Source organism: Eubalaena glacialis, chromosome 12 (assembly GCF_028564815.1).
Source record: "Eubalaena glacialis isolate mEubGla1 chromosome 12, mEubGla1.1.hap2.+ XY, whole genome shotgun sequence".
In the NCBI taxonomy this organism is placed as follows: domain Eukaryota; kingdom Metazoa; phylum Chordata; class Mammalia; order Artiodactyla; family Balaenidae; genus Eubalaena; species Eubalaena glacialis.
The window spans coordinates 22,857,574-22,873,675 of NC_083727.1; the positions used below are offsets into that span (position 1 = coordinate 22,857,574).

The following is a 16,102-nucleotide window of genomic DNA, read 5'->3' on the forward strand; positions in this document are numbered from 1 at the left end:
GCGGATACAATGAGTAATCAGCAGTCCTCAGCTTGGAAGAGGGCTCCCACCAGGACCTGACCATGCTGGCACCTGAACTTGACCATCCAGCTTTCAGAACTGTGAGAAATAGATTTCTGTTGTTTATAAGCTGCCCAGTCTGTGGTATTTTGTTATAGCAGCCTGAACAAAGATAGTATGTTTTCTTTCTCCTGCTCTATTCCCACTATCCAGTCAGAAGTTGCTAGATTGGTAGAGAAATTAATGAAGCAAAGCAGAATCATCTCTCTGTCCTTATGATGTCTCATTTATTCTTTCCTATTAGTTCTTGATTCTCAACTGTGGTTGTCCTTAAAGTTCACCCCAGAAATTTTTTTTTTAATTAATTTATTTATTTTTGGCTGTGTTGGGTCTTCGTTTCTGTGTGAGGGCTTTCTCTAGTTGCGGCGAGCAGGGGCCACTCTTCATCGCGGTGCGCGGACCTCTCACTGTCGCGGCCTCTCTTGTTGCGGAGCACAGGCTCCAGACACGCAGGCTCAGTAGTTGTGGCTCACGGGCCCAGTTGCTTCGCGGCATGTGGGATCCTCCCAGACCAGGGCTGGAACCCATGTCCCCTGCATTGGCAGGCAGATTTTCAACCACTGCGCCACCAGGGAAGCCCCACCCCCAGAAATTTTTTAAAAGCTCATGTCTAGGTACCCCCAGCCCAGGCTTATGGATTTAACTGTTCTGAGTTGGATCCTAAATATCAGTATTTTTAAAAGGTCTTTAGGAAATATTAATGGCACACTCAAGTTTGAGGGCCAGTGCCCTAGTGAATCATCAGTACATGGCTGATGTTTTAAGCCTTCTCCACTCTCTTCAAGTCAGACCCTCTAGCCTGATTGCCTTGGTCAGAAACTACACTTCCTGCTATTGAAGTTATGTTCACCAAATATGAATTGTTTCAACTCTTCCCTGCCACAACAAAGCAATAATAACTAGCTAGCAGTTTGCCAAGCATCTACTGTGTATCGGGCATGTTTCTAGTGACTTTAAATCAACTCATTTAATCTTTACTACAACCCTGCAAAGAAGGTGTTTATCATTTTCATTATTTTACAAGTAAGAAAAATGAGACACATAGAATTTATTTAACTTGCACCAGGTCACAGCTAGTAATTATGAGTGTAAACAAAGTAAATATTAACAACATGAAGTTGATTTTTCCAGTTGATGATTTACAATTAAGAATTTACTGATATTTTACTATGAAGAAAGACCTAACTCTCTTCCATCCAACTCTGATCAGTTGCTGAAGGACCTGATATCACCCTCCAGGTTGGGGCTAGAATCTTGGCAAGTTAGGGGAGGGCAGAGATAGGGGATAGGAGCAACCACAGGAAGAAGAAAAGGGAGAGAGACCAGAACTGACTGGTGTTTTGGTGGGAAAAGTTAAATGTTCTGCACTATTCCCTGGACTGCAGTGTACTCGTGGTCTTCTCACAGCAAAACTTTCTAATTGTGGTCACCAATACTTTGATGGGAAATGACAGGGCTCAACCAATGTAATAAGGGTAGTATATACCTATAGCTGTCTCTTTTGGGTACACTCTCTATGGTAGAAATTTGTCTTCCAGTATATGAGACTCACATTCTGATTGTTTAGCATCCCCTAAAATAGAGTTGTTTTTTTTTCCCTACAGTTGCTAGCAGAAGACTGAAAGAGAAGACCAATGACTTGGCCAGGTCCATTTACACATCCATGGCTGAGACAGGGTTAGAGGTAAAAAATTGCTGTTTATTTTTTCAACATGGATATCTGGTTGTTCCAGCACCATTGAATTAAATTGGAGAATTAAAAAAAACAACAACTATATATGTGCTGAACTATTTTTGGTCTCTATTGTTCCTGTAATCAACATGCCTATCTGCATACTAACCCTACTCTGTTTTGATTATTGTACCTTTATAGTAAGTTTTTAGAATACATAATGTAAGTCGTCTACTTTTACTTTTTCGAAATCATGTTGGCTATTCTAGGTCTTTTGTATCCCATATAAAATTTAAAAGCAGCTTATGAATTTCTACAAAAGCTTTCTGGGATTTTGACTGGAATTGTATTGGATCTACACATCAATTTGGAGTGACCAAAGTTATGAAAGATTAAGGCCTCTAAACCATGAACTTGGTTTATTGTTCCACTTATTTAAAATATCTTTAATTTCTTTTTTTTTTTTAATAAATTTATTTATTTTATTTTATTTATTTTTGGCTGCGTTGGGTCTTCATTGCTGTGCGTGGGTTTTTCTCTATTTGCGGCGAGCGGGGCTACTCTTCGTTGCGGTGCATGGGCCTCTCATTGCGGTGGCTTCTCTTGTTGCGGAGCATGGGCTCTAGGCGCGCGGGCTTCAGTAGCTGTGGCTCACGGGCTCTAGAGCGCAGGCTCAGTAGTTGTGGCACACAGGCTTAGTTGCTCCGCGGCATGTGGGATCTTCCCGGACCAGGGCTCGAACCCGTGTCCCCTGAATTGGCAGGTGATTCTTGATCACTGCGCCACCAGGGAAGCCCTAACATCTTTAATTTCTCTCAACACCATTTTGTAGTTTTCATTGTACAGGTTTAGCACATCTGTTGTAAAATTTATCTCTACCTGTTTCATACTTAATGAATATTATTGTAAATCTTATTTTAAAATTTAAATTTCATTTTTTATTGCTCTACAGAAATTTTAATCTTGATAACTTAATTACAAATTCTAGTAACTTTTAGCACATCCTTTAGAATTTTTTATTTACATGATTATGTCTGTGACTAAAGATGATATTTCTTCGTTTCTAATCTGTATATCTTCTATTTTTTGTCTTATTGCATTTATTGAATAAGTATATATTAAATATATACGTAATTTTTGTTTTGTTTAGTCTTATTGGCCTTCAGTTCAATGTTAAACAAAAGTGGTAATAGTACACATCCTTACCTTTTTTCCCGATTATACGGGAAATTATTCATTCTTCCACTATTAAATAGGATATTTCCTGTAGGTATTTTTAGATGCTTTTTATCAAGTTTAGCTAGTTCCGTTTTACAGTGAGAGATTTGGGTTTTTGTTTGTTTGTTTCATTATAAATGGGTGTTATGTAATCAAATGCTTTTATCCACATCTATTAGGATGACTAGGTGATTTTTTTCCTTTATTCCATTAATCTAGTTGAATTACATTAATTGGTTTTTGACTGTTAAAAAAAATTTTCATTCCTGGGATAAACCCCACTTGAACATGATGTATTATCTTTATATATATTGCTGGATTACATATGCTAGACTATTTTTGCTAAGAATTTTTGATATCAAGGTTATGCTGGCTTCGTTAAATGACATGGCAAATAGTCCCTCCTAGTTCCTAAAAGAGGTTGTGGAGTATTATTTCTTAAACATTTGAAGGAATTCACCAATGAAGCTATCTGGGCCTGATTTTTTTTTCTGGGAAAGCTTCTGATTTTAAATTCAATTTCTTTAATAGGTATAGAGATATTCATATTTTCTGTTTATTGTTGAGTCACTTTTTAGTAATACGTGTCTTTCAAGGAATTTTTCCATTTCATCTAACTATCAAACTTATTGGCGTAGTATCGTTCATGGTGTTTCCTTATAATCATTTAAATGTTCTGTTGTGATGTTTCTTTCTTTTTTCATTTATGATATGAGTAATTTTCATTTTCTCTTTTATTATCTCAATCTGTCTAGCTAGAAATTGGTCAGTTTTACTAATCTTTTCAAAGACCAGCTTTTCCGTTCATTGATTTTTCTATTGTCTTTCAGTTTTCTATTTCAATGTTTCGTGCTCTTATTTTTATTTCCCTACTATGTAATTTGTATTTAAACTGTTTTTTAAAATAATTTCTTGAGGTGGAAGCTAAAAATTCTTTTTTTCTAACATAATATATAGAACTTTTAAAATGCTGTCGAGAACTGTTTTAATTGCTTTCCACAAATTTTGATAAATTGTGTTTAAAGTAGTTTAAAATTTTCCATGTAATTTCTTCTTTGATCAATGGGTTAATAAAAATGTATTGTTAGTTTCTCAAATATTTGGGCATATTTCAGATATCTTATTTTTATTAATTTCTAGTTTAATTCTATTGTGAATTAAACAAAGTCATTGAGACTTTATCATGACCCAGAAAATGAACTTTCTTGGTGAATGTTACACTTGCACTTGAAAAAAATGTATATTCTGCTGTTGTCTGGTAAGAGTGTTCTCTAAATATCAATTAGTTCAAGTTGCTTATTGGTAATGTTTAAGTGTTCTGTTTCCTTCCTGATGTTTTACTTTGTCAATTGATTACTGATGAGGAATGTTGAAATCTTTAATTATAATTGGATTTATTTCTCTTTTCAGTTCTAGCAGGCTTTGCTTCTTCTATTTTGGCACTGGTGGCATACACATTTATAACTGTTATGCTTCCTAATGAAATTATACTTTAATCATTATGAAATGTCTCTTTTATCCCTGTCATTATTCCTTGCCCTGAAATCTGCTTGAGTTTTCTCATATTACTACAGCTAATTCAGCTCTCTGATGCTTACTGTTTGCATGATATATCTTTTTCCACTTTTATTATTATTTATTTGTAAAGATATTTAAATGTTTTAAATATTAAATATTTAAATATTTAAATAAGTGGGGTCTTGTTAATAATTTGATCTGGATTTTTTAAAAAAATGCAGTCAGAAATCCCTGTTTTGGTTTGGAGTGCTAAGACCTTTATATTTATTGTGACTGTTGATATTTTTAAGTTTAGCTCTACTACCTTGTTATTGTTTTCAATTTGTCCCATCTGCTTTTTTCCCTTTTTGTCTTTTTGGTCATCTTTTGGATTAATTGAATGTTTTAATTTCCTTTGTTGGTTTAGTAGCTAAAATTTTGTTGTTTTGTTCTTCTGGTTGTCTTGTATTTAATAGTATACATCTTTAAATTATCACAGTGTACTTCAAGTGATAATATATAACTTCATATATATTATAAAATCTTATAAGGATATACTTCCACACTTGATTTGATATGCCACACTTATAGTTTTTTCAAGAACAATTTTGGATTTATCCATCGTATGCTGTTTGTTTTCTAATTTATTACTTTCTCTCTTTATCCTTATTAAATTATTTTTCTTTTCCTTAGTTTTATTTTGAAGTTCTTACATTTGCTCTTTGAATTACATTTATTGTTTATTTTTAAAAAAGAAATGTATTTTCCACTGTCAATTGACCATGCACTGCAATTTTGGCAATATCTTACAGGTTTTAATATGTAATATTCTGACTGTTGTTCATTTATAAACAAACTGAAAAACTTCAGTTTGAATTACCTTATTTGACCCAACAACTTTTTATGGAATAAGTTTAAATATATTTTCAAGTGGTTAGTTATTTGTTTAGCTTTGACATTCTTATTAATTTTTGCTACATTTGCAGTTTAGTTAGAAAAATCAGTTTTTATATTTTAAACTATATTACATATATTTAAATATCTTATATTTTATAAATGCTATATTTTTATGTAGCATTTATTATCCAGGAGTATATAGCTGTGTGCTAACAATCCTGATATAGTTACTAACAAAATGAAATCATAGAATAGTATAGATCATTAAGGAATTGAAAAGACTGTCCAAACAAACTCTCACAGGATCTGTATCTTTACACATAACGATATGGACTATTTACTTAAAAGAAGCAGAGGTGACCAGGGTTCCTCTAGTGGCTTAGAAATGCTATCCTTCCTCCTTGTGAGTTGACGAGAGAGAGTCCAGGGCTAAAGAGTCTAGTTTTCATAGGACAGACTACCTTAGAGGGAGAAGCTACAAAGCATGAGAGCTCCAGAGATCTGTAAAGGGTCTTCGACTGAGTCCTGATCAGTGTAACATCTTTAAACATCTTTGCAGAAAAAGAGCTACCTGAAAGGATTAAAAGGAACAATACCCAAGATTAGCACAGAACTGAGAATAGTTACTTTTTCCAACAGCTAGGGTAGAAATCCTCTTAAATAGGAGCATACTTTGACAATGTCCTAGGATGAATCAGAATAAGAATAAATCAAATTGTTTGCCTGTGCATGGGCAATGATATTAAGGGGAAGTCTGTTGGTTTTTTTAAAAAATGATCTTCCCTTAGAAAAATCCTGAGAGGCAAACAAGAAGAATGTCATTTTGCCCCTTCTCCCTTCTTTCCCTGGGCACAGCAAAAACCTGCTTCCTGTAGCTACAGCAATTTCTGTTGTAACCATGAGTGCAATGGGCCGAATGTTGTGTCCCACCAAAATTCATATTTTGGAAATCTTAACCTCCAATGTGATGGTATTAGAAGGTGGGACCTTTGGGAAGTAAGTAGGTCATGGGGAGGGAGCCCTCATGAATGGGATTAGTGTCCTTATAAAAGGAACCCTAGGGAGCTCTCTGGCCTTCTTTCCACCATGTGAGGATACAATGACAAGTCTGTAACACAGAAGACGGCTCTCATCAGAACCTGAACATGCCAGCACCTTGATCTCAGACTTCCATCCTCCAGAACTATGAGAAATAAATTTCTTTTGTTTATAAACTATCCAGTCTAGGTATTTTGTAATAGCAGCCCAAATGGGCTAAGACAATGAGTCAACCAGCTTGAGGAAGGAATTCAAGAATTTGGGAATGGTGGAAAGATAACATTTCCAAAGCACCAAAGAGGCATCTCATAGAGCACTCAGAAAGGTTTTGCCTTAGTAACGGGGCAAAATTAGCCCTTCAGTAAGGGCTACACTGGTCCCATCTAACAAAGCTTAAAAGGAAGTACAAAGGATCAACTGTTTCCAAGTAATTTAACTGTGCCCCAGAATAAAATTTAAGAATTATTTATGGGAAGACAAAAATATTCAGCATCCGTCAAGGTAAAACACACAATGTCTGGTATCCAATAAAAAATTGCATGCCTTCTAAAGATGCAGGAAAATATGACCCATATTGAAGATGTATGTGTTTGTGGGAGAATTGGTAGGAGCAGTCCACCCTAGGTACGGGCAATAAAGGGTATATTATCTACAGATAATTTAAAAATAAGAATAAAACATACTAGACATTGTTGCTGTTTATTATCACTAAGGGCCAGTGATTCTAAACAAAAACAATGAGCAAATAGTCTTTCCCTTCAGAGGGGTCTATTTCCAACAGCCCCCAGCCTCTGGTCGTGCCACTGTGCCCTCACTAGAATATGATCTTATAAAGGTACTACATCTTGTTTATCTTTGTATTTGAACTTTTAATGTGGTACATGTTTAATAATTGATACTATGCAGCTATTTGTTGAATGAAGGTAAATTGGATTTTTTCTTGTGCTTTTCTGTGGAGAAAGCCTCAATGATTTAAAAATTAATGTAGAAATTCATGATATCAACCATAGGTTGAATAATGCTTAAGAAAAAATTGAAAACCTCAGTTTTTGACTGACTATACTTATTTCCCTAAAAAAGCACCAGTATAAGGCAGTCCTACATAAAGTTTTTAAATGATATCGTATGGACATGATTCTTGGTAAGACAGGCAGATAAAAAGAAATGCACTGAATTAATGTGAAATTACCTTTGACAATGTTATGTGGCAGCCTGGATGGGAGGGGAGTCTGGGGGAGAATGGACACATGTATATGTATGGCTGAGTCGCTTTGCTGTGCACCTGAAACTATCACAACATTGTTAATCGGCTATACTCCTTTATAAAATAAAAAGTTTAAAAATTGCGTTTGAAATCATTTCATAGCTATTTAGGAAGTCTAGCTTAATATAAATATAACTTACTATTTCAATAATCTTGAATATAGAAACTGTAGTTGTAGGATATCTATGAGCACAGAGGGTTTTTTTTTCCAACAAGCAGCAAGGAAACCATGCACAGTATTTTCCATAGCATTTTTTATTTATTTGGTGGCCATATTACCATATCATTTAATATTAAAAATTCCAAGAAAACAGTATGAGTATAATATTAAAAATGTAAGTGCTCCATTTCTTCAAGTTAGTCATCAAATTATAGAATAACTCTTTTAATAATTAATTGACAACTTTTGCACTTAAATAAGTTATATTTTACATGAATACAACAATAATTACATCCTCAAAGTTTATGCTGCATAGTTAAGTGGAAAGGCAAATGGCTTTATAGTTAGGAAAGCTGAATCCTAGGATTGCATATATTAATCTCCCTGAGCCTCATTTTTCTACTCTGTGTAAAAGAGTTAATAAAAGTTTCTCTGGCCATAAAATACTGTGATTGACTAAGATGTTGTGTATGAAAGAACTCTGTAAAAGTACTATTTAAAAATGAGTTAACATTAGTTCCATGTATATTTCCTAATGTGTGACAAAATTAAAATGGAACAAAAGTTTTGTTCAAGAATCTCTGCCTTAGAACTGAGTATTGTATTTTATACTAGACATAAATTTTAGACACACTGAGGTTAGTCTGAAGAACAGATATTTATGTTTGAAATTGAGATACTCACTGAATGCGATAAAACTAAATAAAAATAGTTGATAAATAATTTTAACATGACAGTAGGTAATCAACCTTTTGGTCGTTGCCTAATTAGAACGCATAATCTTCTAAATATTATCTCAAAAATCTCAGCAACACATAAGACTATTGTAATTACAGTAAATGTATACATTGCAATGAGAAAAATGGTCTTCTCAAAGTGTTCTGGCACCATGCATTTTATAGTAGTAAATTTTTTCCCAAGAGACACAGCATCACACAGGTAGAGAGGTTTTACTTGGAAACCAAAGAGGTGAATCTGAAGCCAAAATGCTACCACTTCTAGACTAATTCTTAATAAAACAGAGAGGATATAAATCACAGTGTAGATGGGCTTTTGAAGAATGCATTCTTGATTGATGCTTTTACATGCAGCATAAAGATGAAAAATAGCTCCAGGAAACAGGACAATCACTAGTTGTAATGCCCAGAACACCTAAAGTATGTCAGAAATATCTTAGTCAAATCAATCAACACGTAATGAAAAAATACACTAAAAAAAAAAAAAAAATTCACTGACCCTCAATAGAGGCTAATTTAAAAATTCTAAGTTTTGTAAGTCTTATGAGGATAAAAATAATATAATGAAGGTGGTAATGCTGGACATAATCTCATTTAATTACCAAGATGTTTAGAGTTTAAAACTTTAAACACTTAGTAATTGTGAAAAAGTAGTCATATTTTACTGTCATCACCTACCAATTACTAATAATGATGAAATATGTTATTTTAGTATCTACTCAATTTCCATTTTCTAATTACAAGCCTGGAGTATAATTCTAACATCAATAGATAATAGAATGCTGGACTTGGAAGAAACTCTTGACCAACTCAAATTAATTTACCTGAAATATACAGCTAATATTTAAAAAAAGGTAATTATTCTAGAAGTAATACCTGTTAGAATATTCTTCATCTTATTATGACATTATTTTACATTTAAAAGAAAACAATTTTATCTGGTGTAGAGTAAGGTTTACATTTGTGCACACAGAAACACTTACTTGTGGAGTGATTGGCCTGAACTGATTGTAACAGATGAGGTTTATTTCTCTCTTGTCTGGATCACAACTGAAGTGCAAAGCCTCATTCCCATAGACTGCAAAGCCTAACACCCCGAGGAAGAACATTCGGACCGATCCAAAGAAAAGGGTGTGGAATTGACCGATCACGGTGGGAGGCTTCATCTGTTACAGTTTTAGGAGAAAAAAAAAACTTTTGAAAACAAACATTAAAGGGGGATATTTTAAAGGATGTTTTCATTATCACATTTAAAAAAGTTTAAGATTCATGAAGTTTCGAAGAAAGACAGAAACTTAGAGATCATCAAGCCCAATTCAAATCCTGCATTTTGAGATTTCTTACCCTTTTCACTTTGAAAATATGAAGTGCAACAGTCAAATAGGGACTTGTTGCTAATGACATAAATAATTTTGGAAACTTGTAAAAAGCTTTGAATTTAATTAATATCCCTTACCCCTGTAATCCTTTTGCAATAAAATCAAGGTAATCTTAGTATATCTAGTACCTTTTTAAAAAATTGGATAATAAATCCAACATTAAATTCATTAGTATACACACTATCTTAATAAGCAAATAATGTTTATTTAGTTGTCATTACAGCTTCTCTTCTCAATTATCAAATTGAGAGAGCGATCAGCTTTAAAGCACCAACAGCTAAAAGTACGTCCTGAATTATTCTAGTTACAGTTATTTAAATTCAGAATGTTTTGAAGTAAATGGTTGATATTTATATTATTCTCCATACATGTAGAGGACCTTATTCATCAGCACTCATGCAGATCAGGTTAAAATAACAGATAGGACTCATACAATTGTTGTTGCTGCTGCTTGTATAATACTTACACATCCTTCATAGAAGTTTTTGATGTAATTTAGAGACATGTCTCAGGAGATGTTATCCCGGCATCCCTGTGGGTTAATCCTTGACCCACATTGCCAGTTTGTTTCTGCCAGAATCAAACTCTTATTTTCTGTCATAACTTTTACAACAGAAAGCACTCATCACTGCACATTTCTCTCCCCTCCTCCTTTTCTGTCTTTTTTTTTTTTCATAGATCTCTGGGGCTCCAGTCAACTTTCCTCTCTCCCTCCCCAAACAAAACAAAAACAAAGAAACAAAAGACTAGGGCATGTGGTCAATCTGATAATCCCTTGATTTACACTGTCAGCATAGCCAGACAGACAGACAGGAGTGCCAGTAAAGCAGGAGGCCAGGCCGGCAAGGGTTGTGACACTCAGTGCCTCTCAGTTACCTAAGAATTGCCTGCGCGTAAAGCAGTGGACTCTTTAGCTTAGAGTTTTCTCTGAAATGTCAAGTGATCTTTTTTTTTTTGGTTTCCTTTTAGGTATGTCTGAAAAGATAAGTATGTGGGAAATATTCCTGATTCTTTCTTTTTTACTTCCATGGAATAAAACTGATTTCTGGGAAGTTTAAGAAACTGTAAAGCAGGTTATGATAGCTGTTACATCACTGAATATTACTGATGTGTTACTATCTTTGTCTTTTTGATGAATACTTACCACAGACATGGAAAAATCTGCAGTTAGATCTCGATTCTAAGGAAAAAGATAGGATACTGCTAACCAAGATAAGACCAGGATCTAGCATAAGTCATGTGAATAATCCCACCCTCCCTTTCTTTTGTCCTCAGTAGACACATCATCTGCTAGACATGGTTATGGGTACTGATAATGAGCAGGGGCCAAGAACGACAAGTGGCTGCCTTCTAACTGATAATACATCTGCTTGCTATCTTCCAGCCACCTATAACACTATTCAGCCAATGGTTGATCAAACTTGATTTCTTCACCTGCTTTTCTCATCTTTGTTTTGTTTGCAATCTGTGAAAGTGATAACTCCAATTGACTTCATTGCTCTTGTCAGCAAGTAGAGAAGTGATTGCATAACACATGTAGTTATAACCAATGAGCAAGAGGCAGTGGCCTCGTTGAACCAGACTGTTGTACTGGATAGGAAAAAATAAAAATGGGCAATGTAATCACCCCTCAGAACTGTTGAGTAAGAGAAATTGGTATATATTCTCATCTTCTGTGAAACAGAATTCCAGGTTCGCTATGTGTTGATTCCTTCGAAGGGGTATCCAAAAGCCAAAACAATCATTTGCATGAGAGGAATCCTGCTTTGACTTCTACCATTGTACAGTAGTAAATGTTTTTGTTTAGACAGATATATTCAAGTGTCAGACTTGTAAAAATCATCAAAGTTCTTCCTGTGTTTTTCCAGAGATGAATGAAATTGTCTTGAACCTTAATTGCATGTGTAGAAGAGGAAAATGCAGCATCATTTCATTGTTGGGATCTATGAGAGGCAAAATAAATAATACTGGTCTTCCTCTTATGGGTTATGACCCGACTGAATCATAAGACAAAGGAATAAGGCAGATGGGCGCCAAAATGTCACCTTTGTTACACTCTTACTACCATAAAGATTTGGTTGGAAAAGGGACATAGCCTAACTCTTTGGGAAAGTGTGACTTTCAGGCAGACACAGGTGCAGGCCAGGTCAATGCTGTATCATGGCTGCCTTTCCGGCATGGAGCGCCCCCCTCCTGTATAAGATTTATGCATGAAAAGAGCAGAATAGAACTATTGATCTCTGTGGGCAACCTGCTCCCAAGGGGAAGATGCTAAGAAATGAATGATGTATGCCAAGTTTTACTTTCCAAATGTAAGGTGAACTCACCAGATGAGATAGTGAGGTTGGCCTCACATGTATGATACTTGGTAGGGCTGTTAATTAGGGTGACAACCTGAGCTTCCTTACATGTTAATAGTTGCAAGTTTCCAAAAGCAGCAAAAGAGGGCAATCCCCAGTGTGCAAGCATTGTTTAGGCCTCTGCTTACTTCATGTTTGCTGATGTTACATTAGGCGAGATGAATTACAATCCCAACCCAGATTCAAGAAATAGATTCTATGTCTTGATGGACCTGCAAAGTCATGTTGCAGAGCTGTGGGTACAAGGATAGAAAAAAATCTGTGGCCAACTTTATATTCTACCACAGTGTGCCCTATGATCACAAATATTCATATCTCTCCTACATGTCTTCACCTTAATCCCAGGATGTCAGAACTCTCATCTAATTATAGCATTAAAGTTTGAGTCCAGGGTTCTGTGATTTGTCTCATGTGCAAATCTGGATGTGGCTCAGAGGTGACTCTTGGTGATCCAGAATCTAATGAAACAAAAGGAAAAGTTATTTTCCATACAAAGTCAATATACAATGATGATAAGGGGTAGGATGATTCCAATAGATGCTTCCACTCCAACAGGAGGCACATCACTGTCACTGGTCCATAACAATTTTGAAATCTTGCAGGGGAAATGTTGCCAGTTCTTCCTATTTTGGAGTCAGAAAATGTCCGTGATGAAGGTATAGTACTATTCCCCGAAAGCTGCTCCCTAGTTTACTGTACTCTACTGCTTAATGGAAGTAGGTCCTTGGCTGAAAATATCTTCCCTTTTGCATTTAAAAGAATGGCTGTATTCGCAGCTGATTATCTTCCTCAAACTACTTCTTGTTAGAAGAAAGTTGGGGCACCAGAAGTCGTTTCTGCAATTTCACCACTATCTTATTTTAATTGAAATTAGTAGTTCTTTTACTCGTACAAGTCTCTTAATCACTTTTTGAGTTTTCTATGTATTAGATTTAATGCAATTAATTTGGAAAAAAAAGTTATACCCACAATTATTTTACAGATATTTATTTATTTACTGCTATTTTTGGATTAAGCTTCTCTGAGACCATGCATTTAAGATTTTTAGAAAACTTTTGTCTAATTGATTGAGATGATCATTAGTCATGCCTTAAGTATTTGAGTCTTATCAAGGCTGTTATAGTCACACGAATGATTTGTTTTTTACCCTGAAACCATGTTTTACATGAGAAAGTTTTACTGGCCAACACTAGGGATAAAAAAAAAAAGAAAGGAATTCCTGTGTAGCAAGTCCTGATCCCTCTATATTTTCCCCAAATTTTCTTTGCAAACTCATCTCTAGGCTCCTTCACTAGGTAATCTCTCTCTTCTTATACCTTATAAAATGTGGCCAGGAGTACCAAACTGTTACCTTTAGTATTCTCTCTGGGATGTTCCTTAGTCAAATCCAACATTTAATTAATACATTTTTTACCTTCCAAGTTATTTCAGGTGACTGTTGTGCTAATTGTCTCACTACATATAATAAAGGTTACCTTATTTCCAGCCTGTCCCAGTAGTTTCCTCACTGCTTTTCCAGGCTTCACTAATAGTTTCTCATTGCTTTCCCTGACATTAGTAATCGTTTCTTTGTTACTTTTCTACCTTCTGCCTCCTGCCTGGTCTCAAAGATGATGTCATGTTTTTTTAACGTATTTGTTATAGTAGCCCCTGATCCTTGGTACCAATATCTATATCAGTTAAGAATTTTTTTCATAGCAAGCCACTCAATTAATGGTCAAACAGCAAACACTTATTTAGCTTATGGTTTGGGTGATTATTTTTCCTTGTCTGGGCTGGCTCAGTTGACCTCTGCTGGATTCTCACGTGTATGTGTGGTCAGTATGCAGATAAGCTGCCAGGAGGATTATCTAGAATGACTTCACTCATGTCAGGTGGTTGGCAGGCTTTGGGTGGAGTGATAAGGGTGACTATGGCACATGTTTCTTGTCGTTTTGGGGACTAGCCCAGGCTTCTTATTATGGTGGTGATTGCAGAGTTCCCAAAACAGCAAGTAATGGAAAAGCCCAAATGTGCAAGAGCTTTTCAAGTTTCTGCTTGATTCATGATTGCTAACGTTCCATTGGCCAAAGCAAGGCTCACCGCAAACTTGGATTCCAGCTCTTAGTGGGAAGATCTGAAGTCACATTCCAGTGGCATGGATGTGGAAAGATGAAGAATTTACAGTAATTTTACAATCTACCACACGACTGGGGGCATAAATCGAGTAAATCTAATATTCAAGAATCTTGGCTGTTTCAAAATGCAATTTGAGAATCATGGATATGTACTTTCTTTCGTAGAGAATCCTAGAATCAATTTATGAGAACTAAAGTTTGAGGTCAGGCTTGTGCGCTGTTACATTGAGCCCCTACTTCCTGATGTGAAAGGAACATGAGAAGGACTAGAACAGATGGGAAAAGAACTCTCCTGTAGTTAAAAGCTAATAATAATGTATTACGCTTATTGAATGGTTTCTATTTGCTACTAAGTGTTTTAAACAAATTATCTCTCTAAACTTACAACTCCGTAAAGCATGTACTCTTATAGATCTATTTTGCAGATGAGGCTTAGAGGGTTTAAGCAATTTATCCTAAGTTACAGTTAGTAAGTGGCAAAACCAGGTAGGGACAGACAGTGAATGAGTTACTTGTTGTTAAATGACAAGCTAAAGGATATTATTGAGGATATTAATAGGTTGATTGCTAGGATCCTGAAACACAGGGAATGAAGGGGAAATAAGCTCAGACATTCTTATTTTCTCCTGAGAAGAGCTCAGAGAGTTATCAGGGCACACAGCAGCTGGATGGTTCTGCAGAGCTTGGCCCTTATCCCATGCTCCTGGCCAGATCTCCTTGTGAATACGAAAGGCCATGCAGAGAGCTAACCAAGTATAATACATGCTGGGGGAGTACTTGAGGAACATGAAGGACTCCACAGAAATGAATTCAGCCAATGTTTCTTTCCCATTTGGCCTCAGTGTAAGGCGAAATGACCACATGGTATCTGGGATCAGGGGCTCTGGAGTCAGAAAATCTACACTGGTTTCACCATTTGGCTGGATTTGAGATCTCAGGAAAATTTACTATCTCAATCTCAGCTTCTTTACCTGGGGATGACAATAGTATTTACCTCACAGGGTTGTTGCATGTGGATTATTAAAGCATTTGGAGGACTATTCCTCCTGTCTTTAATGAGAGCTTGAACCATCAATTGTTTTCTATTCATTTTTCCTTGTTGTGGAGACTACAGGATATTAACATATTAATAATCTTTCTTAAACAAGGAAGAACCACTACTTTCTTCAATGTAAAGAAACTTCGTGTTGGCCAGAGTAAGAATGTTTCAGGGAAGGATAAATAACATATAAATGCCATGTCTATTTTCAGTGTCTCTCTCTTCATCTCTGTTTAATGTATTTGGGAGGTGTGTCTCTTCTGTTAGGGTCTATTACTAAGATGGCAAGACATGGACTTTTGCTCAGCAAGGACTAGTGGGATTGAACCCCAGTGGGCTTTGAGTAAATTTAATCATTAAAAGCTACCTCTGCTCTCCAAGCCTCAAAGATTTAAAAAAATGACCAGGACACCTCTATCAATTTCCTGAGTAAATGGCCAAAAATTTGAGGCAACCATACCAGCTTACTTGCTCAAACTTGCTTAAAGATTTTAACTTCAGACAGCGGGGTGAAGGCAAGCTCAGATTTAGCACTACTACTGCTGCTACTACTACTATACACATACACACAAATTGCTGGCATTTATTGATCGCTGTTATCTTCCAGTACTAATCTAAAACCTGGAAGTCACATATAATCTTTGACAGATATTCTTGATGTCCT

The 16,102-nt window shown here is 35.6% G+C and overlaps 1 protein-coding gene across 1 annotated transcript; it reads right to left on the bottom strand.

Annotated features, from left to right (window-relative positions):
- Positions 1-8,550: 8,550 nt before the first annotated feature.
- GJE1 (gap junction protein epsilon 1) lies at positions 8,551-10,427 on the bottom strand. The gene is made up of 3 exons (XM_061207195.1): positions 10,389-10,427; positions 9,527-9,709; positions 8,551-8,958 (listed from the first exon to the last, which is right to left on the bottom strand). The coding sequence occupies exons 1-3, from the start codon at positions 10,425-10,427 to the stop codon at positions 8,551-8,553; spliced, it is 630 nt and encodes a 209-aa protein (XP_061063178.1).
- Positions 10,428-16,102: the final 5,675 nt, after the last annotated feature.

Bases quoted from the DNA above. Each gene is read 5' to 3' on its own strand.
- GJE1 (XM_061207195.1), bottom strand. From the start codon at position 10,427: ATGTCTCTAAATTACATCAAAAACTTCTATGAAGGATGT. The intron at 9,710-10,388 runs GTAAGTATTATA...AAACTGTAACAG, and splicing joins AAAACTTCTATGAAGGATGT to ATGAAGCCTCCCACCGTGAT. The intron at 8,959-9,526 runs GTAAGTGTTTCT...GACATACTTTAG, and splicing joins TCAGGCCAATCACTCCACAA to GTGTTCTGGGCATTACAACT.